Source organism: Podarcis filfolensis, assembly GCF_964270895.1.
Source record: "Podarcis filfolensis genome assembly, chromosome: 3".
Lineage (NCBI taxonomy): Eukaryota > Metazoa > Chordata > Lepidosauria > Squamata > Lacertidae > Podarcis > Podarcis filfolensis.
The window spans coordinates 10429801-10453464 of record NC_139606.1 but is presented as its reverse complement, the minus strand read 5'-3'; the positions used below and the strand labels follow the sequence as shown (position 1 = coordinate 10453464).

The 23664-nt window shown below is 40.2% G+C and overlaps 2 protein-coding genes across 5 annotated transcripts in view; both read left to right on the top strand.

Annotated features, from left to right (window-relative positions):
• Positions 1–23664, top strand: part of FERMT1 (FERM domain containing kindlin 1) — a 637654-nt gene that overhangs the window by 567374 nt on the left and 46616 nt on the right. The window lies entirely within an intron of this gene.
• The window catches only part of RANBP17 (RAN binding protein 17), a 182175-nt gene that overhangs the window by 149549 nt on the left and 8962 nt on the right, over positions 1–23664 (top strand). For all 4 annotated transcript variants that reach the window (XM_083606421.1, XM_083606422.1, XM_083606420.1 and 1 more), the window contains exon 25: positions 4849–5015. In XM_083606421.1, coding sequence (XP_083462547.1) covers positions 4849–5015 — 167 coding nt within the window. The remainder of the gene's footprint in view (positions 1–4848; positions 5016–23664) is intronic.

Here is a 23664-nt window from a genome sequence, read left to right as displayed (position 1 = left end):
ATATAAAAACAGCTCTGTTCCTCCTCCCAGACTTAAGTCCTCCGACAGAACTTGCCAACATGGCGACGGTATTTTTTACTGCGTCATTCCAAAGCTCTTATAGTTGCCACAATCTTCTTGAAACATGCTTTGGTTAGTAAATTATCTCCACACAGTCATAAATCCACAGCTTAAGTCATTTAAACGGCATTACTAACTTGTGACTTGTGGGGGGGGGGATTCTTGGTTAATCACATAGAGAAAAGAAAGGAAAGTTTTTTCCCCCTCCCCCATCCAGTCCCTTTGCCATACCGAGCCTTGGTGGGTCTTCTCATGATTTATTCTTGTTCCTCCGACCCGTCTTGTTTATCAGAGATCTCTTCAGTTAGCAGTCTTTACTCCCTCTTCATCCTTGAAATATGTGCATTCGCTTCCACCTAATTGTTTCTTTTGAAGTTGCTGCAAACTAGAGGCGCGGATCAGAGACAGCGTCCAGGAGCGCCGAAATCCACAGGAGGGCTTTCTGCCTGGTGCCCCCATCCCCACAAATTCGGGGGGTGGTATCGGGCACAGCAGGCAAGGGCAGCCCCCCCCACACACCCTTGGGGGTGTAAGGAGGCTATTTACTCCCATCACAGCCTCCTAATTACCTCGTGTGGGTCGGAGAGATGTTATTGTCAGCCATCTTCCGATGCGCCCCTAGTGGCCCCCAGCTGTACGCCATAATCATCACAATTATAACAAATAAAGGCTTGACATACCTCACTTTGCATGTCATGAGTCCATCTCATATATTAGTTTCACCTTTTAAGTTGAATTACTGAAATAAATGAACTTTTCCACGGTAGTCTAATTTTTTGAGTTTCACCTGTATATCAAGTAGCCCTGAGATCACAAGTCCTCGTAATACCTCCTGTTGAACTACAGAGCTCAGACTGCCATGCCTTGGGAGAAGGAATTGCTTGGTTCTGTATTTTCATCCATTTTGGAATTTAAAATATCTTGATCTTAAGCTTTGGTCCTGCACTTAATGTAGTGAATGCTGTATGACTTGATGTGTAAGGATGTCTGATTTCTCTGTGTTAGATTTAATACTTACATGCTGGTGAGATGATAAAATGAGATAACCATGTATGACAACCTCAGCAGCATGGTGAATGGATGAGGCATTATTATGAGAGATGGATAATAGATAGATTGGGTAGATTCTACAAATAAAGAAACTCTCTGGGAAAGAGATACGAAAGTTCACCTCCATTTGAAGCCAGTAGAAATGGGGATTATCAGAAATTCACAGGAATGTTTCATACTTGGTAAGATTAAGAGAGTCTTGAGACTAATTGCGGCTATATTGTCTGCAAAATCCTTTCTAAGACCTCAGGAGAACTTAGCTTAGGAAAAAATATATTGCAATGATGTTCAAATACAAGTAAACTTGAAAACAACGTTTATGAAGCAGAACTGGCACAGATCAACAATCTGGCGTCTAGAGAGAAGTTCTCAAATGCTCACTGCAATATTGGCAGGTTTCCACTCATCACAGTTTAGGGGGATACACTTAATTGAGTCTATCATACACCTTCTCTTTCTCTTCCAAATGAATATTTTAACAATTTAATTCGTGCACCCATCCAAAAGCTAGGCAATCAAAACCAATTCCATGGTGACCTAGATTTGCAACCCTTAGAGTCACTTGTCCTCACTTGGGAGCAGGTTGAATCCCCAAATGCAGGCAATCTCCTAAGAATCTGATCGTTTCTTATACCAGCCTCCGTTCCATTTTCTCCTTCTTTGAACAAAAAGGGAGACAAATTATCTGCAGTAGCTTAAAGCGTGACTGCCGTTAGAACTGAAACAGAAGCTGCACTTGGATACAGAGTAATGCTAGAAAAAACTATGATGTGGGAAAAGAAGACCAAATAACCCAGTAATGAGAAACTAGATAAGATTGCCTACATTTATAAACAGGGCACAGATAGAAAATAACCAATCTATTGTTGCCATATGCTAATGCATATAAGCAAACAGACTCTGTTTTCATTGAACTGAGGCAGCATGTGTTGGAGTAAGGTTATGATGATATAATGGCAACATGAATATTTTTATCCACATTACAAGCTGAGCAGATAATTCTAGTTAATGTAAATACAATGAACATTCTCCAAAGAGTAGGCAAAGTTATTGCATCAGTAATCAGTCTACATCCCAATCCCAAAGAAGGGCAGTGCCAAAGACTGCTCCAACTACCGCACAATTGCACTTATTTCACACGCTAGCAAGAGTATGCTTAAAATTCTACAAGGCAGGCTTAAGCAGTATGTGGACCGAGAACTCCCAGAAGTGCAAGCTGGATTTTGAAGGGGCAGAGGAACCAAAGACCAAATTGCAAACATGCGCTGGATTATGGAGAAAGCTAGAGAGTTCCAGAAAGACATCTACTTCTGCTTCATTGACTATGCAAAAGCCTTTGACTGTGTCGACCACAGCAAACTATGTCAGGTTCTTAAACAAATGGGAGTGCCTGATCACCTCATCTGTCTCCTGAGAAATCTCTATGTGGGAGAAGAAGCTACAGTTAGAACTGGATGTGGAACAACTGATTGGTTCAAAATTGGGAAAGGAGTACAACAAGGCTGTATATTGTCTCGCTGCTTATTTAACTTATATGCAGAATTCATCATGTGAAAGGCTGGACTGGATGAATCCCAAGCCCGAATTAAGATTGCCGGAAGAAATATCAACAACCTCAGATATGCAGATGACACAACCTTGATGGCAGAAAGTGAGGAGGAATTAAAGAACCTTTTAGTGAGGGTGAAAGAGGAGAGTGCAAAATATGGTCTGAAGCTCAACATCAAAAAAACAAAGATCATGGCCACTGGTCCCATCACCTACTGGCAAATAGAAGGGGAAGAAATGGAGGCAGTAAGAGATTTTACTTTCTTGGGCTCCATGATCACTGCAGATGGTGACAGCAGTCCAAAATTAAAAGATGCCTGCTTCTTGGGAGAAAAGCAATGACAAACCTAGACACCATCTTAGAAAGCAGAGAAATCACCTTGCCGACAAAGGTCCATATTGTTAAAGCTATGGTTTTCCCAGTAGTGATGTATGGAAGTGAGAGCTGGACCATAAAGAAGGCTGATTGCCGAAGAATTGATGCTTTTGAATTCTGGTGCTGGAGGAGACTCTTGAGAGTCCCATGGACTGCAAGAAGATCAAACCTCTCCAATCTTAAGGAAATCAGCCCTGAGTGCTCACTGGAAGGACAGATCCTGAAGCTGAGGCTCCAATACTTTGGCCACCTCATGAGAAGAGAAGACTCCCTGGAAAAGACCCTGATGTTGGGAAAGATGGAGGGCACAAGGAGAAGGGGACGACAGAGGACGAGATGGTTGGACAGTGTTCTCAAAGCTGCTAGCATGAGTTTGACCAAACTGCGGGAGGCAGTGGAAGACAGGAGTGCCTGACGTGCTCTGGTCCATGGGGTCACGAAGAGTCGGACACGACTAAATGACTAAACAGCAACAACAAACATATGGATTTGGGAATCGGTTGATTATTGAGCATACGAAGGTATTCTGCTGTTAAAAGTATTGCATTGAATGGGGTGTCCGTGCAAAAGAGAGGTGTAAATAAAGGAACTGAGGTGAGGAAGACAAACGACGCCTGTCCTTCAAGCGGGGGGGGGGGAGCATACATGAGTCAGATGGACACATTAATGTTGCATCAGATATGGTTCGGTTTTGGTCTTCTGACAAGTTTCCTTCAGTTTAAATCCTGCACATAAGGATGAGCCGTTATCCTTTGCTCTACTTTCTCTTATCAGCTATTGCATTATCAAGTTCATAGCCCAAAACCTCTGGTAGAAATTGTGCAATGGCACTTATCATTATTCTGATTGCAATAAAAATATCCAAACAGCCATTTACTTCTGTCATTTCTCATTCCATACCTCAGTATTATTGTCATCCTAAGGTTTAATGTTCTATCGAAATACAATTTTTAATATTTTTGATAGCTGGCAAGTTTGTGTCATTTTTCCAAATTCTTAATAATATCCTAAATAAGGTAAAGGTGAAGGACCACTGGATGGTTAAGTCCAGTCAAAGGTGACTATGGGATGCGGTGCTCATCTCGCTTTCAGGCTGAGGGAGCCAGCAACGGAACACCGTGACAGAAACTAGAGCGCACAGAAACGCTGTTTACCTTCCCGCCGGAGCAGTACCTATTTATCTACTTGCACTGGTGTGCTTTTGAACTGCTAGGTTGGCAGGAGCTGGGACAGAGCAATGGGAACTCACCACTGTTGCGCAGATTTGAACCGCTGACCTTTGGATCGGCAAGCCCAAGAGGCTTAGTGGTTTAGACCACAGCGCCACCCACGTCCCTACAATATCCTGAATATTTAATAATAAAAGACCCTTGGATTACATGTTCAACCTGTGCATTCATTTTCAGGCGAATTGTGATACTGGCTCTTCAGTTAGGATTTTAAAGCAGGAGAATGAAAACATTTGCTCTTATCCCCCAAGTACAAACTCTTCAGATTTCATAATTTCATAGCAATAAGGAAGCAGCTGGAATCCTGCAATTTGGAACACCCAGCAGGAGTGCTTACCGCTAGGCAGAATACCAGTGGGGTTTAGGAGTCCCCCTGTGCGGTTTAGAGTGAGAGAAGAGGGCCTGTTGCACTGAAATCTACTTTGAATATGTTAAACCTACCGAAGAAGAGCAACGGTGCGGTGAAACATTTTCATCCAGATACCTCATCTCACTGTAATATTGTGATTTCTCTTTCTCATCTAGGATGTTACTATTAGAACTATCTCCTAATTAATTACATTTTATTTCATTTGCCGTGTGCAGATACGATTGTCTCCTCCAGCTGCTGTGCAAGTTTAGACTACATTGTCACCTACCTCTTTAAGCACATAGCAAAAGAAGGCAAGAAACCTCTGAGATGTAGAGAGACTTCTCAAGATGGGCAAAGATTACTGCACTTCATGCAGCAGAACTCAGAGGTATTGCAGCAGGTAAGCTCCGTAGCATTGTGCAGCTTTCCTCCATTTTTGTTATCGTTGTGAGCAAAGGTGTTCTCTCCTCTTCTTTCTTTCTTTGAAAAAATATTCATTTTTGCCTTTAACAGTTATCATCACAAGTAAATCCTAATCATGTACACATAGGATTCTCTGAGTCCCTGAACTTCCCTCCACTCCTCTATGGTTTCCAAAGTTATTCTTTTCTAACTGCATCATATAATGTTCTCCATATTTTCTTAACCCTCAATTTTCACCATAGTTCTCGCTACATTGCAAGTGTTTTTTTAGAATCCTGCCAACGTTTTTAATTGTTTACAGTGTTCTTTGAAGTAACATAAATTTCCCCCATTCTTTATTAAATTTATTATCCTCTTGATAATAAATATGTGGGATGTAAGAATCAGGTGCAGTCAAACACAACATTGCTAGAGTAGACAGTGTGGTGTAGTGTTTAAGAGCGGTATTCTCGTAATCTGGTGAACCGGGTTCGCATCTCCGCTCCTCCACATGCAGCTGCTGGGTGTCCTTGGGCCAGTCACACTTCTTTGAAGTCTCTCAGCCCCACTCACCTCACAGAGTGTTTGTTGTGGGGGAGGAAGGGAAAGGAGAATGTTAGCCGCTTGGAGACTCCTTTGGGTAGTGATAAAGCGGGATATCAAATCCAAACTCTTCTTCAGTCCTCCAGCCGGAACTTCCTGCTTTCCAGGACTGAGACAAAACTTCCTATGTGTAACTTGAGATGGCCGTGGCCTCTCCTGAAGTGGAATGATCCCGAACCTACAGGCTGGCGACCATCTTGTCTCTTCTTGTCTCTCTTACCTCTTATCGATGCCATCTTAACAACAGCACTACTAAAATGCACCCCTGGCTCCAGGCCAAGAGAAGAAAAGGGGTCCTTTCTCCCATATGGAGATAGTCACCACATTTAAACTATGTTGTAACCTTTTAAGTCTGCCTTCTGGGAACCTTTGTGTGAACAGATGATTACTTGTGAGTAAACATTTTATACTTTACAGAAGACTGCGTAGCATCTTATTTTAGGAGGGATTAAACGGGGAAAATACCAGGAAATATTTACAGAGACTCTAACGAGTCTGAGCAAGCTATCTGCTGTGCGTGTGTTTAAAAAAAGGGGGAAGGTTAACTCTGCTGATTTTGTTGAACTTGTAAAGACAAGTTGGGATAGGATATCTTAGACAATATATCATCCCCCGCATCCCTAAACATTCCCATAAAATCTTCCTGGTCATTTTCGCCATTTCGCCATAGTCCATCATCTTTGTTAGCCGTTCTTCTCTTGTAGGTACTTTGTCTGCCTTCCATCTTTGGGCAAATAACATCTGCGCTGCTGTTGTAGCTCCTCTTCTTTCTTATAAAGCAAGTTTACAAGGGTAGTTCAGTTTATCAGTTAATAGATGAGACTTTTTAAAAAATTGCTGGTGTTTTTGTTTTGGAAGTTTAGAAAAAGCCTCTAGTGATACAGTAGTCATGGGGAGATCATGTTCTTAACTCCAGGCGCTGATGACCTCTCTGTCAACAATCACAATAGTCTTCCTCATTGGCCCAGTATCAACTACCTTACAAATGAGTGGATACCTTTGACCACTGTGGGAGATGCTGGGGTCATCTGCACACAAGAGACCTATTCCACCACAACCTCCTTCCACACTGAATTTCCAGTGTCAGTGCATCTCTGCCGGAAAGCAAAAGGCACTTTGCCAAAAACCCGACATGACCAAGCAGCACGCATGTGAACTGATTTTATTATAGAAGTTCAGAAGCTTCTATAATGCACTAAGGGAGTCTTCAGTGGTTGAGTATTCAGGAAAGAAATCTTGGGGCCATTGTGGATAGCTCAGTGAAAAGCATTGCAACCTGGGATGCAACAGCAGTGAAAAATATTAACTCATTATTGGAAAGTATTGGAAAGTTGGGGTTGAAAATAAGTTGATCTCTTTGTGGTACCTTTCCGAATGTGTGGCCAGATTTGGAATCCTGTATACCAGTTTTCCTGAGCCTGATACCCTCGAGATGTTTCAGAATCTCAAGTTCTGTCATTCCCAGCCAGCATGGCCAATGGTCTGGTACTATGGGAGTTTATAGCTTGATGTTGCTGACACACCTACGCAGTGGCGTAGCGTGGGTTGTCAGCACCCGGGGCAAGGCAAGTAATTTGCGCCCCCTAACCCGTGGATTTGCGCCCCCTAACCCATGGATTTGCCCTAACCCCAGATGTTGCGCCCGGTGCGGCCCGCCCCCCCTGCACCCCCCACGCTACGCCACTGCACCTACGGGAGTCCTGGTTGACCTCTGAAATATAGTGTTGATCACTTGTTGGCATGCTGTCCCTCTAACTAGAGCACATTTGGCTCCCTAGTAATCAATTTTGCCTTACATCCTGTTTAGTGAAACCATCTGGAGAGTTATCCCTCCTTCTGCCAATCCAAATATAGTGGTGAATGCCTGGGACAAGAATAGATGTAGGTATCTCAATAAATGCTGATAAATTAAATCTCAACAGACAAGACTGCAGAATGTTCATAGATGGTATGGTTGGGTAGTGCGTTAATATTTGGCCTGTTCTTGATGAAATTGCAGTTTCCCTTCAGATAATTTGGTGGTGTTTTTTAGGTCAAGCCTTGCTTATAGACACCCAAATGAAGTCTATAGTGTGGAAAGCTTTCTGCCTTCAGTTGGCGTGCTAGCTGCAGCCTCTCCTTGATAACTAAAATCTTGCCACATTTATCCATGCCTTGTTGACATCTCACATTAGCTATCTGCACTGTGGCTATACATTAGGCTGCCTGTGTAAGAGTTTTCAGAAACTTGAACAGGTTCAGTGACCAGGTTACCGATTGGAAACTGCTGTGCTGAATATGTTTTTGCTGGAACCAAAATAACTTTGCTGGCTTCTAGTATGCTTTTGGATGCAGTTCAAAGTGCATTTTAGTGTATGAAGCCCTAAACAGCCTCAGGGCAACAATCTTCTCTTACATGGATGTTCCTGTTTGCTTAGATTATCAACTGAGGCCTTGATCCAGTTGCCTCCACCTTTGGAAGTTTGATGCAGGGCCCTTTTTTTGAAAAAAGTGTGGCAGTTTGACTTTGGAACTTTCTCCCTAAACATTTTTTGCCTAGTACCTACTTAAATGTCTTTTAGGTGTCTGGTGAAGGCTTTTTAATGTACTTGAGTCTTCAACATATATATTAATTGTACCAGCTTTTAGTAAGTACACTTACTCTTCTGACTTTTCTTTTTCCTTGTATATTAGATGGATTTTACTTAGTATCTTAGTATATTGTATTTTGTATTAGTATTTAATCTTTTATCTGAGTCACCTCAGAGATAAGCAGATGGAATACAGTAGTTCTAAATAAAAAAATAACTAGACGCTCATATGATATTCAGCTAAGCAATTGATTGTCGTTTGTCTTTTCAAGGCAAATCGAGTAATAAAAATTTCATGATCTGAAGACTATACAGAGAGGTGTTGTGCTTCTGTTTCTATTATTATGGGATGCACTATTGTTGCAAGGAACGATGGATTTTGACAGTTTCATAGTCAGTTTTGTCTTTGGTGAATGATTTAATCCCAAATGGCAGACTGGTGGGCATTTTAAGAACAGATTGTTAACTAAATACCATGTAACTGCTTGGATTTATGGCTGTAATCAGGACAGAGTGACATCAGTGGAAGATCTTTAGTGACCTGGAGATTGTACTGATGGTTAGGTAACAGAAATGGTGGTTGCTATTTAAGTTTACAAGATTTATCATTGTTATTTATTGTTCCGATTGCATTGGGTTATCTTTGTTTCCAAATAAAGGCAAATAAGGAACTGGTACACAGCATATTATTTAGGCATGTATTTGACTGGCATTATTATCGGCATGTGATTCATTGCCATCATTCCCTCTCGCTACGACTTCCTGCAGAAGCCAATCCAAAGCAGAAATTGATTAGAACTTGGCGGTGTATTCCGTACTCACCTGTCACTGTGTACAGTAGTTCCTGCTCTATAAATACAACTGTAGGATCAGAAATAATAGCATACTGACCTCAAATCAGGATTTTCATACGTTTGCCTTCCTTATGACCTTAACGCCGTATTTTGTGTTAATGACGCTTGGCAATCCTGAAATTTATATCCTATGAATAAGCAGCGATCTGTCTTTATTAGCTTCGCAGTTTGTCGAATACATTATAGTTCGTCTGAATGTAGGCTTTCAGGTACTCTTTTAAATATTAATGACTGGTCTCCAGTAGTCAGCATAAATATGATTTGCATTAGGACGAGTCATACCGTATTGAGTGCTTCTGATGTCAACCATTCAGTGTACTAATACCTGACATCATCTCCCGAGGTCACTACCAACTTTGACCTTTCTCCTTGCGCACAGTTTCTCTAGTCTCAGAAGCTCTTTTGAATTGATTTGAAATTTTGACTCTCCCCTTTATGAGGCAGTAAAATTGATAATTATTCAGATGGGAACTGAGTGCTGAGTGAAAAATCAATTCCACCCGCTCTCTGCTGCGTATAAAATTACTTCTGACTCTGCTGGTCTAAACGAATGGCCAAGGTAAAAGCAGCAGGCAGGGATAGTAGAAAGAGTTAGCTGGACGGAGCTAATAGCCTAAAGGGATGGCTTTTTGAGATGAGGGAGTGAGCCAGTTGGGGGCGGTTATCAGCAATGATGGGACTCATTGATTATATGTTTACATCAGGTTTCCATTGGGTTATAAATCAGCCCTGAATAGAAACAGAACCCAAGGACTTGAATCTTACCAGAGGGACAATGAATTAGATTATTCTCATTTTCACACTCAGATGAAAAGTGAGCCATTGATTATTCATCGGCAGGCCATTAAACCCTGGCTTTAGAGCTGATTTGACTATCATGGCGGCTAATGAACAAGACTGTTGCTTCACAACTAGAGGTTTCAGTTTTCTAGACAGCTGTGTCTTGTAAGTAATGCCTAACCCTATTAAAAGGAAGGGGGTTATTACAAATTGCTTAACAGTGCTAGAAAACTAGGCCCTAATGACTAATTGTGCTGTGAGCTTAAAGAGGCTTGTCAGTTCTTTAAAGTGATGCAATGTAACAGAATATTTTCCCCTGTTCCTCTGTTCTGGCAGAAGCACTGTTTATATTGTGTTTCTTTTAAAATAACGAAAGGAGCATCCCTAAATACGGGTGCATATCTGCACAAGTGTCAAATAGATAGGTAAAAGAAAGTTATCTTGTTACTGAAGAAATGGAAATACATTTTAACCAGCTATAGCACGACAGTGGCTTTCCTGGATTAGACGACATTTAAGGTCCCTTCCAACATTCTGGTTCTGTTTAACGAGAGATGCTATTTGCTGAACCCATAGAATGGATGCCAGTTGATTCGAATCTAAACAAACTGCTCCTTTTTTCAGCTGGCATTGACCAGTTCCTATGCCATATCAACCATACCACCCAGGGGTGCCAACTTGAATAAAATATTCTTTTGGGGGGGCAAGTAAGCCCTGCTCTTCGTAATTGATCACATGACATGGTGCACAGACACAAGGCAAATGGCAGCCTAGAGTTAGGGGGGCTACATGTCTTTTCTCATGACATAAAGAGCCAGAGGAAAGAGTGGTCTTATTCTTTAGAACCATGAGAACAATTTCAGCTGACCACCATAGCACTGCACTGCTGTTTTGCTGTCCTCCTGACTACTGGGATATTAAAGAAGTAATAGATGAGGAGGATGTGCTGTGCTGGCAGCAGGGATATGAGAGAGGGAAGATTAGAGGATGAAAGACCATTGTAAAACTATTCAGATTATTGTAAGCGTACGTATAACGTAGTAAAGCATGCCATCTGCTTATCCATCTGAAACCACATGCATATGTTAAGATTCAAATATATGTTGGCCCTGTGAGATAAAGGCCTCATAACTTCATAAAACATCTGAACACATAGCAAAGAGCAGGCTATCCAAGTGCTTCACTGCTTGGCTTGATTGGGTTATACAATAAACAGGACCTCTGCTAAAGCCTTGAGGGGTAGGAATAATAATATTGTGGATATAGTCAGAGGCATTTAAAACATATAGTCTTATTAAGAGTATTAGAAGTTCAGTGAAAGGCATTTATTTAATTATGTCTCAGAATGAAAACTACTTCTGTGAGTGTATATCAGATAGTTTAGACCTGGAGCAATGATCTTTAAGAGGTTTTAGCTCTCTCAGTTGCCTGATCTTGCCTGCTGAAGAAATGAAATAGAAATTTGTGTAGAATGCAAATGGAGTTGCCCTTGCTCACATAAGTGAAACTGCTCTAGAAACGTGGAATGTAAGAAGCCCAATTATGCATAATTTCTTTTTTTATTATATGATTGGGTGTTGTTTTATATTCCTAACCAGTATCACTTCTAAGCTTTAATACAGTCTTGTTCAACGTAGTAAAATGCATCCTCTTTAAATATCTGTGTGCTTGCTTTTTCTTTTACTACAAATTACAAATGCAGCTATTCCGTCCTTGCTAAGATTAAACAAAGCCAACACCCTTCCCCAACTGTTTTTTTAAAGTGTTGCATTTAATTAACTAATGTTTGAATCGCATACATAAGCTGTAACTTAACAACTTGCTCCAACGTAAATAGAAGTTATGTTAATACGTTTTCTGCAGTTCATAAATCAATAGAAGTTTCCGTTCTTCAGTGCTGGTTATGTTGTTCACCCCGAAGTTAACCACAGCCCCTAGAGGGAATAGTCTGTCCTTCCTATGGGGAGCCCATGTGTAACTTGCAGTAGATATTCAGTGCTTTGACATACTTTGCGGTACCTTCTTCATATTTAAAATTCTGATTGCTTTTCTTGATATTAAGCAGTGGGAGAAGCAGCAGCGTGCCTAGTAGTTTAGAAAAGGATTTAAAATTAGTCTGCTTCACAGGGGGATCGGGGTAAAATACGCCATTAATAAAATGCCTTAATGTTTCATGCTAGTGTTTTTCACAATAAGTAAAAAAGCAAAAGTCTGATCACCCCTGTTCACGTTTGGATGAATGTTCTCAGCACTGTATAGCACGTTACCTTTTTGATTCTACCTTTTCAGGTGGCATCTCAGTCATTTTTATAGCAAGTAGAATACTATGTGGACAAGACTATAGCCTTACTATGAAGTGTGGGGTGGAGTGGCTATAACACAAGAAGAGGATTTGTTTAAACAAATGTGTGTGTGCCTTTTCTCTTTCTCAAGGGAGGGGAGTGTAACCCAGGGGAGGGAGGAAAAAAGCAACCGGAGGGGGCGATGCCCCCATCTCACTCTGTCAAAATTAAACGTACCCTCAGGCCCCAAACAATGGGCAACCACTCATATCTGGATTCAGGATTTTAGCATATTTTAAGGATATGATCCAATAAGCATCATAACTTTTTCTTAATTGAAAGAAATATAACAGCTGTAGACCAAATCAGCAGAGATGTGGGTGGTTAAGGAACAGGAAAAGATACTTTATTGAATGAGCCAAAATTCAATCTCAAAGCCACTTATTGAACTATTGACATAAATTTAGGCATTTCAGCATTGATTGATAGTTTAATATAAATAATTTCATGAATTTGGGGGGAGGAACTGGATGTGCCTTAAAATATATTAACTTTTTATTCTGTCAGACATATAATACATTTATTAATTACTCTGCCTTTGTGCTCGTGTAACTTTTATCAACAAAATAATTGCCTTCTCATCTTAAGGCAGGGTAATTCAATAAGCAAAACAATATTTCATAATGGTGTGACGGTGTCAGCAGCTTTGATAAAAGCACAATGCAGGTATAATTCCACCTGTACAGAATGCTGTGCTTACAATTTTCTGTGTAAAATTATAAAATGGAGGAGGGGACCCCACTAAACCTTTAGTCCATCGTTTTGCATCTTGCATAACTTTTCCGCTTTTAATCCGAAGCTTGCTACTTTATAGTTCTTCAAAGCAGTTGTACTTTAAGAGTGCAATCTCTTTGTAAAACAAAACAGTCAAATCGAGCAAGAATGACTTCCCTGATCACAAAGCTTTTTAAGCACTTAACAATACAGTGTGCTACTTTGGTGTGCATGGAAGTTTAGCTTCGTAAAGTAACAAGTATCGCCTAGTCCATGGATGGAGACAAAAAGGCTGCAATTTGGCTTTCAGAAAAAATTGCTAGAGGTGTTGATGGTAGAGGTGTACCCTAAGGCTAGGCAGCTGGTGTATATATGCTTTTTGTTTATCCGTTTCTGGTTTATGTACCCTTTAGGCCAACAGATGAAACAATTGCTCCTACAGGGTCAGCTGCTGGTCAGAGGCAAAGTAAGAAAAGGCTTTGCGTTCAAACACGTCAGCCATCGTTTTAGCGCAGCTGGCACCTGCTACTGGTTCACAGCAGGAGGGTTAAAGGTCAAAGAGGCAGTTGTTCTAAACTCAGTGATGGCTTAAAGGGACTTGTAGATTAATCTGCTTTATTAACTTCCGTATATTAGATAACTATTGCAGTGAATGAAAGCATGTCTTTCTGAATAAGTACCATCACCTCTTTCCCTTTTAAATTGGCTTTTGAGTAATGAATATTAAATAGAATGCGTTTCAGGGGTAATTAAATGAAAACATTAGGATGCTGGTGTTTGCATCTTATTTGAAACTTTGTTGCATATTTATAAAGCATGGCTTACCTTTATATTTTGAGGAAAAACAAATAACCGGGGTGTTTTGAATTACAAATGAAATCTCTCATGCTTACTGAACAATTGTAATTTTCTAGGCAAACCTCCTTTAAAACAGCAGCAAACACGGAACAATCTTTAAAAATATTTGTATCAGAATTTGCCCACTTCTTTGCAGTTGTCTGACTTTGTTACTTTTTGATTCAGAAGTCGTACAAAATGTTTTGGTTATGTTTTCCGCATAAAACGGATGTTGCCAAATGGCAGGATCTAACCATTTGATTGAAAGCTGGCTAAGTCATTGGTCTTGCCCATCTTCCTATGTTTTACACAGGCTGCCTGCATTTTTATTTTAGGATGAAATGAAATAGTAAGTGTTGCAGAAACATTTGCACATCTGTCTATTTGAATATCCCAGTGGTTGTAGTCAGAGCTTCTTGGTATGTCTCTGAATGCGTGTTACAGGGAAACGAACGACCATGGGGAAAGCTGTTGCCTGCATTCCTGGCTGCCTCTTATTGACTGCTGTTGAAAACACAGTGTTGAACTAGATCGGCCATTGGCATGATCCAGTAGACCCCGTTCTAATGATGGGATGGCAACATGGGCGGGGGGGGGGGTCATGCATAGCCAAGTCGCTCAGTGTTCTTTATGACTGAATGGGGATTGAACTCAAATCCACCTAATCTGTCTAAACATTCTGGCCCAGCAATGGTTAGTTTTTGGCCTTCTAAATGTTGCTCAACTACAACTCCCATCTTCCCTATGCTGATTGCGTCTGATGAAGTACAATAAGGTGGGGGGGGGTAGCGGGTTAGCCACCCAGTTCTAGGCACCATACTGCACTGGAGATCTCTCACATCAGATGTACGGTATGTATTTTTTTAAAAATAAATTCCCATACTGCCCTTCATTTGATGGTTTACGATATAAGGCCACAAAAATACATAATGTAGTAATAAACAAAAACAATAGTCCCCCCCCCCCAAAAAAATTAAAAGGCCATTTTCAGATCTGGTGAAAATATACTTCTCAGTCAAGAATCAAAGTTCATTTATTTCCAGGTTTTAGGGGCATATCTTTTGTTCTGTTTCCTGGTTCTCCTGAGCTTGCATGGCATCGACTTCATATTGCCCAAATTGTGGATCCTGAGCTGGGTCCTTGACTTCTTTGAAAACAGTGATAATCTTTGGTGAAAATGCCTTCTCAAACACTTGATTCCATAGATCATAGGTGTCTCTGCATGGAATTGAGATGGTCCTTTTCTTACCTCAAATATTCTACTAGAGAGGAGGTCTCTGCTGGTTTATTATGGTTAGAGCTTTTGCGATTTGTGCTACCATTTAAGCAGCACAAATAGTGCTCTTTAGTTGGTTAGTTATTGATGTACTCAGATTAATGCTACCGACAGAAAACCAATTAACTTCTTTTTGGCATAAAGAGCAATATTCCAGTCTGTAATAAATATTCCAGTGAACATTGGTTAACCAGAGGACTCCAAAGAGACTGTTACAGAAGCAGTATTAAGTAGGAGAAGCAATATTCAAGGAAGTTGTTTTTAATAATGCCAGAATGTATCCTGCTACTTCTAGCTTTGATGGGTGGTGGTTGTGAGAAATTATATTAATTGAAAAAGACTCTTGATTACTTTTTATAATGCAGTAAGGGAAGACCTGTTGCCACTCAGTAATTCCAATCATTTGGAATAGCTGCTGTTAGTATTCAATTTCCCACCCGTCATTTTATAAGAATGTGCTTTCAAATTATCATTTGTTCCAAATTCGAATAGTTGCAAGTAACAAATTGTTCCATAAAATTTAGGATCAGTTTGTGAACCACTTGAGAACGAAGAGGATTAAAGAAGTCTATATACATATACAAGCTGTTCCAGCATGTCTCTTTAATGCTTTGCCAAACACACAAATAAGCCGATCTTCTAGAAGAATTTGTGGTTCTCTATATCATAGAATCATAGAGTTGGAAGGGACCCTGAGGATCATCTAGTCCAACCCCATGCAATGCAGGAATATGCGGTTGTCCCATACGGGGCTCGAACCTGCAACCTTGACAGTATCAGCATCACAGACAGGAAAATTGGTTTTCAGGTGGAAAAATCAAAATTGGAGACAGAACTATTAGAATCGAAAACTAAGAATTTGTCAAAAATGTATAACTTGCTGCTGGAATGGAATACACAGGACGAAATAGTTAAATCAGCTATGATCAAGTGGGCACAAGATACTGGTCATAACATTATGTTTGAGGACTGGGAACGGTTGTGGACCACCGTTATGAAATTTACGGCATGTAATGCCTTAAAAGAGAATATTATGAAAATGATTTATAGGTGGTACATGACTCCAGTCAAGCTTGCAAAAATTTACCACTTGTCTGATAATAAGTGCTGGAAATGTAAAGAGACTGAAGGTACATTTTTTCACCTTTGGTGGACGTGCCCAAGGATTAAGGCTTTCTGGGAAATGATTTATAACGAAATGAAAAAGGTATTTAAATATACCTTCCTGAAGAAACCAGAGGCCTTTCTCCTGGGTATGGTCGGCCAATTGGTGCCAAAGAAGGATAGAACTTTTTTTATGTATGCAACAACAGCAGCAAGAATACTTATTGCAAAGTATTGGAAGACACAAGATCTACCCACCTTGGAAGAATGGCAGATGAAAGTGATAGACTATATGGGACTGGCAGAAATGACCGGCAGAATCCGAGACCAGGGAAAAGAGACAGCGGAAGAAGATTGGAAGAAATTTAGGGACTATCTTAAGAAACATTGTAAAATTATTGAAGGCTAGAACGATGTTGATTCAGAAACTAAGGAGTTAAAAGCTGTAATGATTATGTGATTAAGAAAAGAAAGGTAAAAAAGTACATAGAAATTAGGGAAAGGATTTGCTGAATTGACTTAACTAGAGAATAGAATACAGAAAGGGGAGGTATGAGGAGGTCGGGAAAGTAAGTTTTATGAATTTAAGGGAAGGAAATTATACATGTTTTGTATGTATGTTTTTTCTTTTTTGGATGGTATGTATTGTTGTTGTTTTTGTTTTATTGTTTTGTTTATTCTGTTTTATATAAATCCCGAAACTTTTAATAAATATATTAAAAAAAAAAAAAGACAGTATCAGTATCACATTCTAACCATCCAGGTAGAAGTTGTGTTAGGTTAAAAGTCGCACCTTTCTTTTCACCCAAGGCACTAACATTCTTTTGAACTTTAGTCTTTATCTTTCCCTTATAAACTTTGTTGTGTCTTTCAAAACCCTTTCTCTAAACATCAAGCCATTTTTCTTGATAGTTCATGACCAGTCTAATTTCTGTCCTTTTCATCTCTTCCTGGTCTGCACTGGAATGCAGGTTTTGGCAAACAATTGTGCAATACCGAGACACAGCATATAGATTTTGTGTACTTTGCCTATCATGACTTCAAGAGTAGGTTTGCTTTTTGTTGATACCCATTAGGAGTCAATGGAAAATAAACATCCTTTTTCCAAAAAAAAAGGAAGTATTTTTCAACATGCTCTTCTATCACTTTCCCCCACCCCCACCCCACTTTGCAAAACTACCTTCTGGTTTTAGCATCTTGTGGAAGAGGAATGACTCTCAAAGCAGTGTCTGTTTGATCACCATAGAATAGAAAGGAAGATATTTTGCAGTGATCAAGCACTAGGAAGAAATGGCGCAGAGTTTATGTCCCAATGATCTAAGTATAAAACAGACACCGAAGGTTCCAGCAACAGTTTAGGGCCAGATGTGGAGGGCTGGTAGGCTAAAAGCTAGCTTTGCAATCATAGACTCTTGCCAAGGCCATTGGTGGAGGAAGCATATGACACAGCTATTAAGAGGATCAGGCTGTCTGCGCCTTTCTTCTCTCAAGAGGCACTTGTAATGGATGCTATTTTCTCCCCTCATTAATCATGTGGTAGTGATTGTTCAAAGAGGAGCTGTTATCCAATCCCAATAGTGGAAATTTAGTGCAAATATGGTAACATGTGGAGCGTTTGTTCTACGAAGGGCCTGCGTTAGCATTGCCAAAAGGAGAAATATGTTTGATTAAGTGCTTAAAGAGCTCATCGTAATTTCCAAACGGTCCATACTGCAATATGATATACTCTAACTGGAAGGGACTCTTAACACTAATGAGTTTGCTAGTTGAAGAATGCCAAGCTTCATCCAAATGAGCAACTCACAAATTCTTTTTTTGTGAGCGATAAGTTATTCAAGCCTTGAGGAAGAAAAATCTGCACATCCAAAAGCCCAGATGGGAAGATACAAGGGTGCTTGAGTTTGAAAACATCTGTTGGGTGCATCACACACCCAAATATAAAGCAGCCTGGAAACGACACAGCACGCAATAGAGAGCTGACAAGGAATTCAATGTAGACAAGAACAAGAGATTGCCTCTTCTGATTATGTTTCTGCTTGTAAGTGCAGCATGTCAGCCACACACCACCTATTTAACCTGCAGGAAAATAAATCTATAGCAACCCAAACTGTTGTGCTAATGGTGCAGCCGTTTTGATGTTAACAACTGGACCTTCCATCCCCCCGTTTTACAAATGAACCATGCAGACACATGAGCCACAAACATGGCTGCTGTTGTCGCATGCAGCTGGACTGCACGTCAGATGCATTGCCCTTCACCGGTACTTGCTTTTAATAGCGTTGATGTCAACATATTGGAAATCTGCAAATCAAACTGAAAGTGCTTAAAATTGATATTTTGAATCAACATTGTTTTTAGAGTGAGGCATTAGACTGGCACATTTGCAGTCAAGCTGCTTCCTGTCTTCCCATTACTGTTGTATTTACTTTCAGATAAAACGTAGACATCAACTTTATTATCTTGTCAGCAGTTTGGAAGGCATTTTGCCAGTTGTCAAAAGTTTCAGCAGTAAACCGTAAGATAGGATGAGATACTAGCTTTTTAATTGGTGTGGAACTGTTATTACATGATGTTAATAGATACCGCAGGTGTAAGAAACGCTTGAGCTCTTATTCAAAATGTCTCCCTAAATAAAGAAAGCAACACCTGGGAAACTGAATTTGTTTTTTCCCTTCAGCAGGGTCACTTCCTGTGGTTAAACTGTGCCATTCATAATGTATTTTGGGTTGTCTTAACTTAATTTCCACGCACTTGATATGAAGGTGAGAGCTTTCGTTCTTGGTTTCCCAAGATTCACAGGATGGGGATTTCAAGTTACCCTACCACTTTGAAAAGTGATTGATTATATAGAAGGGGTATTGCCCGTGTTGCAATCTAAAATTCCATTCCATCTGTGATGCCTTTGTCCACAGATACAACTGAATAGGTGGCCCAGCAATGACAACAAATAGGTCGTAAGACATAAGAAACATTCTCCAAGAACTAACATTACTTTAAAAATAATCACATACAGATTCCATGTGTACATTATCAAATCCACCTAGCCCAGTGTTTTTCAACCTTTCTTACCCATTGCCCCATTTTAGCTAACATAAAAATCCCATGCCTCCCCAGCTGTCCTAATTCTGTTACAGTGGTACCTCGGGTTACATACGCTTCAGGTTATAGACTCCGCTAACCCAGAAATAGTGCTTCAGGTTAAGATCTTTGCTTCAGGATGAGAACAGAAATCATGCTCCGGCGGCACGGCAGCAACAGGAGGCCCCATTAGCTAAAGTGGTGCTTCAGGTTAAGAACAGTTTCAGGTTAAGTACAGACCTCCGGAACGAATTAAGTACTTAACCCGAGGTACCACTGTATTTGAATTTTCAAATGGATTGAAATTTTATGACTTAATTTTATACTTCTTTTGTACTTTTTCTTTTCTTTTTTTACACTCATCCCACTCCCCCCAGATCTTCCCAGCTTTGGAAACACTAGCCCATTATTTTCTGCTGCGACAGGCATCAGCTTTCCAAAGCCTCGGGCAAGATGAATCTTCCGCAACCGTGCTATCCGAGATCCTTCTTTAAAAAAAACAAAACCTGGAGTAGCCAGGGTTTTGAACTTGGACCTGTATGCAAAGCATTTGCATATTTTGTGATTTTTCCTGACTTTACTCAGATTGCTAGATCTTCTTTTACAGCCTTGGTTGGAAGGCGGAGAGTTTTAGAAGGCCGCATTCATCGTGAGAATTTGTCACTCTTCATTACATGAATTGTGCACATCAGAGCACATTGCACTGTTTCCTACTTTTCCTCGTATGCACAAAACTCAGTTTGTGAGAGGCCTCGCTCATTCCTTGCACACTTGAAAATGGTTATGAGGTAGAACTTAGGACTGATCATGGAATATACAGTGGTACCTCAGGTTACAGACGCTTCAGGTTACAGATGCTTCAGGTTACAGACTCCACTAACCCAGAAATAGTACCTCGGGTTAAGAACTTTGCTTCAGGATGAGAACAGAAATCGTGCAGCGGCGGCAGGAGGCCCCATTAGCTAAAGTGGTGCTTCAGGTTAAGAACAGTTTCAGGTTAAGAACGGACCTCCAGAACGAATTAAGTTCTTAACCAGAGGTACCACTGTATGTCCTGAACGTGCACATCACCTTCAATTTTTCACAAATCTTTATGTCTCTCTACAGTGTGTTTTGCATGGTTCCTTTCACCTTTGTTGAAGGTTACAAATTTTACTCTCAATCTAGATTAAATTATTGTGGCCCAATCCAGCTTCCTGTGGGTCCTCTCTATGAATTCCAGTGAGGAGCTCCTCATGTGGATGTGTTGGCTCACTGAGCTTTGGGTTCTGCTATGCACATGGGGACACATGGGAGCCGCACATAGTACAACGCCTATTTACAGTTCCTCTTTCAGCTAGCATTATGCACACACAGCTCTGCTGGACTAGGTGATAATTTTTGTTTTAAATTTATTCTGCTGCTGTTAAACTGATGTACGGAACTTCTGCGCAGTTGTAAAAAGACATGGCATTTAGGAGATTGCATACCCCTGCATTGAACTGAGTTATGAAACCACCCAGGGGAGATATTTATATCAGTGCTGTGAAGACCTTGATTTAAAAACAGCAGTTTGATAATGTTAAACTGAAATAATTGTAATTTAATTGTAATATAAAATATAAGATTAATATACTGCAATAGAAGCCCCATGTGATTTCTGTTTGTTTGGTTGCAGTATGGAGGGAATTGCTATGTTTTATTTGCATATCTTATGTTTTCTGCTAATGACTTTTAGCTTTTTCTTTCATTGTATCATATTGCTCAGGTGTAAGTTTATTTTACTAGAAATGTTGGAGGAAGTGTCTTTTTTCTGGAACCACTGTCAGTCCAGAGAGCAAGCGTTATCTCTGGATCATGCATGTGTAATGAGAACAGGCAATAAATTCAAATGTTCTTTTTCTTTCAAGCTTTCCCCACTTGTGAGTTGCTCAAAAGCCCTTTATCATTGTTGCATTCCTTTGAATGTGTTGGTATCCTTTTATAAAATATTGTGTTCAAAACTAGATATGACGCACACGGTTTCCTCTCCTTCTGAGCCCTAGCCTCCCACATCCTACATACAATACTTCGGAAAGCAAACTAAAACAGGCTTTATTTCCTTTCCCTTGTCCTACTGAACTTCACCTTGCGGCCCAATGTAAAGCCAGGTGGCAGATTATAATCAAAATGTAAATGTTAAAAATAACCCTCCTTGCTAAAAGCACAAAAATGGTGTGTGTGTTTTTTACATTTGACTTAGAGTGTTGTTTCTACAATATAGTGTCCCACTTTGTTTCAGGGTTGTTTTAAACTGTATTCATCTCCTCTCCGTTGATTGCTATTCTTTCTAAGATTGTAACATCTGTATTTTTCATGAGCATTTCAGTCACTTCATCACCAACATCAGCAGACCCCACTGGAGTAGCACCTCTCTGCTTTGGGTGCAGCTTTCCAACCAGTTCAGTAACCAGCTGGCTTAGGTCCAACTCGCACCAAATGCTCCTTGCTTTAAATATTTTCTGTTTAAATGAGATCCTGCCTACTTAGTGGCACACAGAATCTGTGCCACCAAGACCACCAGCCAGCAACATTGTGTTCAGCTTCTAACAAAGAGCAATATGGTTTAATTATCCAAAACAAATCTTGTACATTATACTTTCCACCTCTCCTAGGTATATTGCAGTTTCTGTGCAACCCATGCTCTTGTTGTATCAGACCACTGTAGAGATGGAAAGCACAGGCAAAACTAGATGTCTGTGTGCGTGTTGTACCAGGTATTCATGCAGAACCATTTTGTATTTGCAAGTTATTTGGCAAGAGTTGGTATCTAATGCTGCAGACACTGGATGTTCTGCTCAGAAAGCAATTGTGGGACCTAAACCAAATCATTATGTAGCCTTATTAGACTTTACTGATTGGTGGGCTCTGTGTTGCTCCCAGATGGGAGGAAGGAAGTCAAGTGACACCAAGGGTTGGTTGAGAGAAAGAGTTCTTTATTCCTGCTCTCCGGAAGAGCAGAAAGGCACTTGCGTGGTCAGTCTGCAGCAAGTCCAAAGAAATGAGAAATTTCATGCAGTATATATATCTTCCAGGCACCCTCTCCCCCTTCCCCAGGAATCCAGCCACGTCAGCTTGTACACGCAGGTTGACATCACAGATGTTCCTGCTCCGGTATTCTTAACCATAAAAGGGTATTCCTTCCTATACTTCTGACCATAAAAGGATATTCCTTCCTGTACTTCTGACCATAAAAGGATCTTCCTGTTCCTACTCTTTTCTTGGAGCAAGAGGTCACCATCTCCAAGGACACCCTCTGGCGCTGTTCCCAGACTAGGTCTGTGCGCCTTTGTGGTCAGGATATAAGATAAGGCACAGACGTGTCTTCCCTGTTCTACTGGTACAGTCAAGGCCATCCTTGCCGTCACAAACTGATAAAGGAGAGGGCTCTGAGCACTTGTCTATACAGCCAGGTTTTTGTTTATACATTGACTCAGAGCTCAAGTTAATGGATTTTAGCTAAGGAAAAATAGGGATTTTGGTGCCTATTTCAAACTGCCTGCACAGTCAGTTTTGGGTTTGGGAAACCCATTCCTTCAATTAAACCCAGCATTGTCTTCTCTAACTGGCATCAAGGAGACCAGGGTTCTTTTCTGACATCTGCTGTCAGAGATTTTTTTAAGTGAAACTGTCATGGGCCCTTGGGCCTGCAAAGCAGACGCTCTACTTCAGTCGGCCAGCTTCCGACGTCCAGTAATTTTGATATCATGTACAGATTCTTTTAGTTTCCCATGGAACAGCATTGTGGTGGTGGTGGTGTTCAGGACAGCCTTTCTCTCTCTTTTTTCAATTTTTTTTATTAGTTTTCCAAATTTATAACAAATATAACACACACAAAATAACAAAACATACTGAAAAGAAGAACAAACAAACATTAAAATAAATAAATCTTACTATTAAAAATCCAATTTGATTTCCATTGTTAAGTGACTTCCTCGAATCCTCCCTGAGTTTCATTAAATCACATTGTAGCAATTTTCCAATATCCACTTTCTAATAAAATTAACTTATTCAAATTACTGTCTTCCTTCCTTTTCATAATATTCTCAATCCATAGTATTATACAATTCAATATACTTTAATTCTAGGCCAATTTGGTACTTGCAAATATTTCCACTTACGTTATATTATAATATTTAGCTAAATATTCCTTAAATTTCTTCTAATCTTCTTGATGTTCCTCCTGTTTCTGATTGTGGATTCATCCAGTAAGGTCAGTCAGCTCCAAAAAGTCCAACATCTTCACCTGCCAATCTTCCACTCTTGGTATTTCTTGTGATTTCCAATTTTTGGCTAGTAAAATTCTCGCTGCAGTTGTGGCATACAAAAACAATCTAATGTCTTTTTTGGGCAATTCCATTCCTATTATTCCAAGTAGAAAGGCTTCTGGTTTCTTAATAAATGTATATTTTAACATTTTTTTCAGTTCATTATATATCTTTTCCTAGAAGTCTTTCACCTTAGGACACGT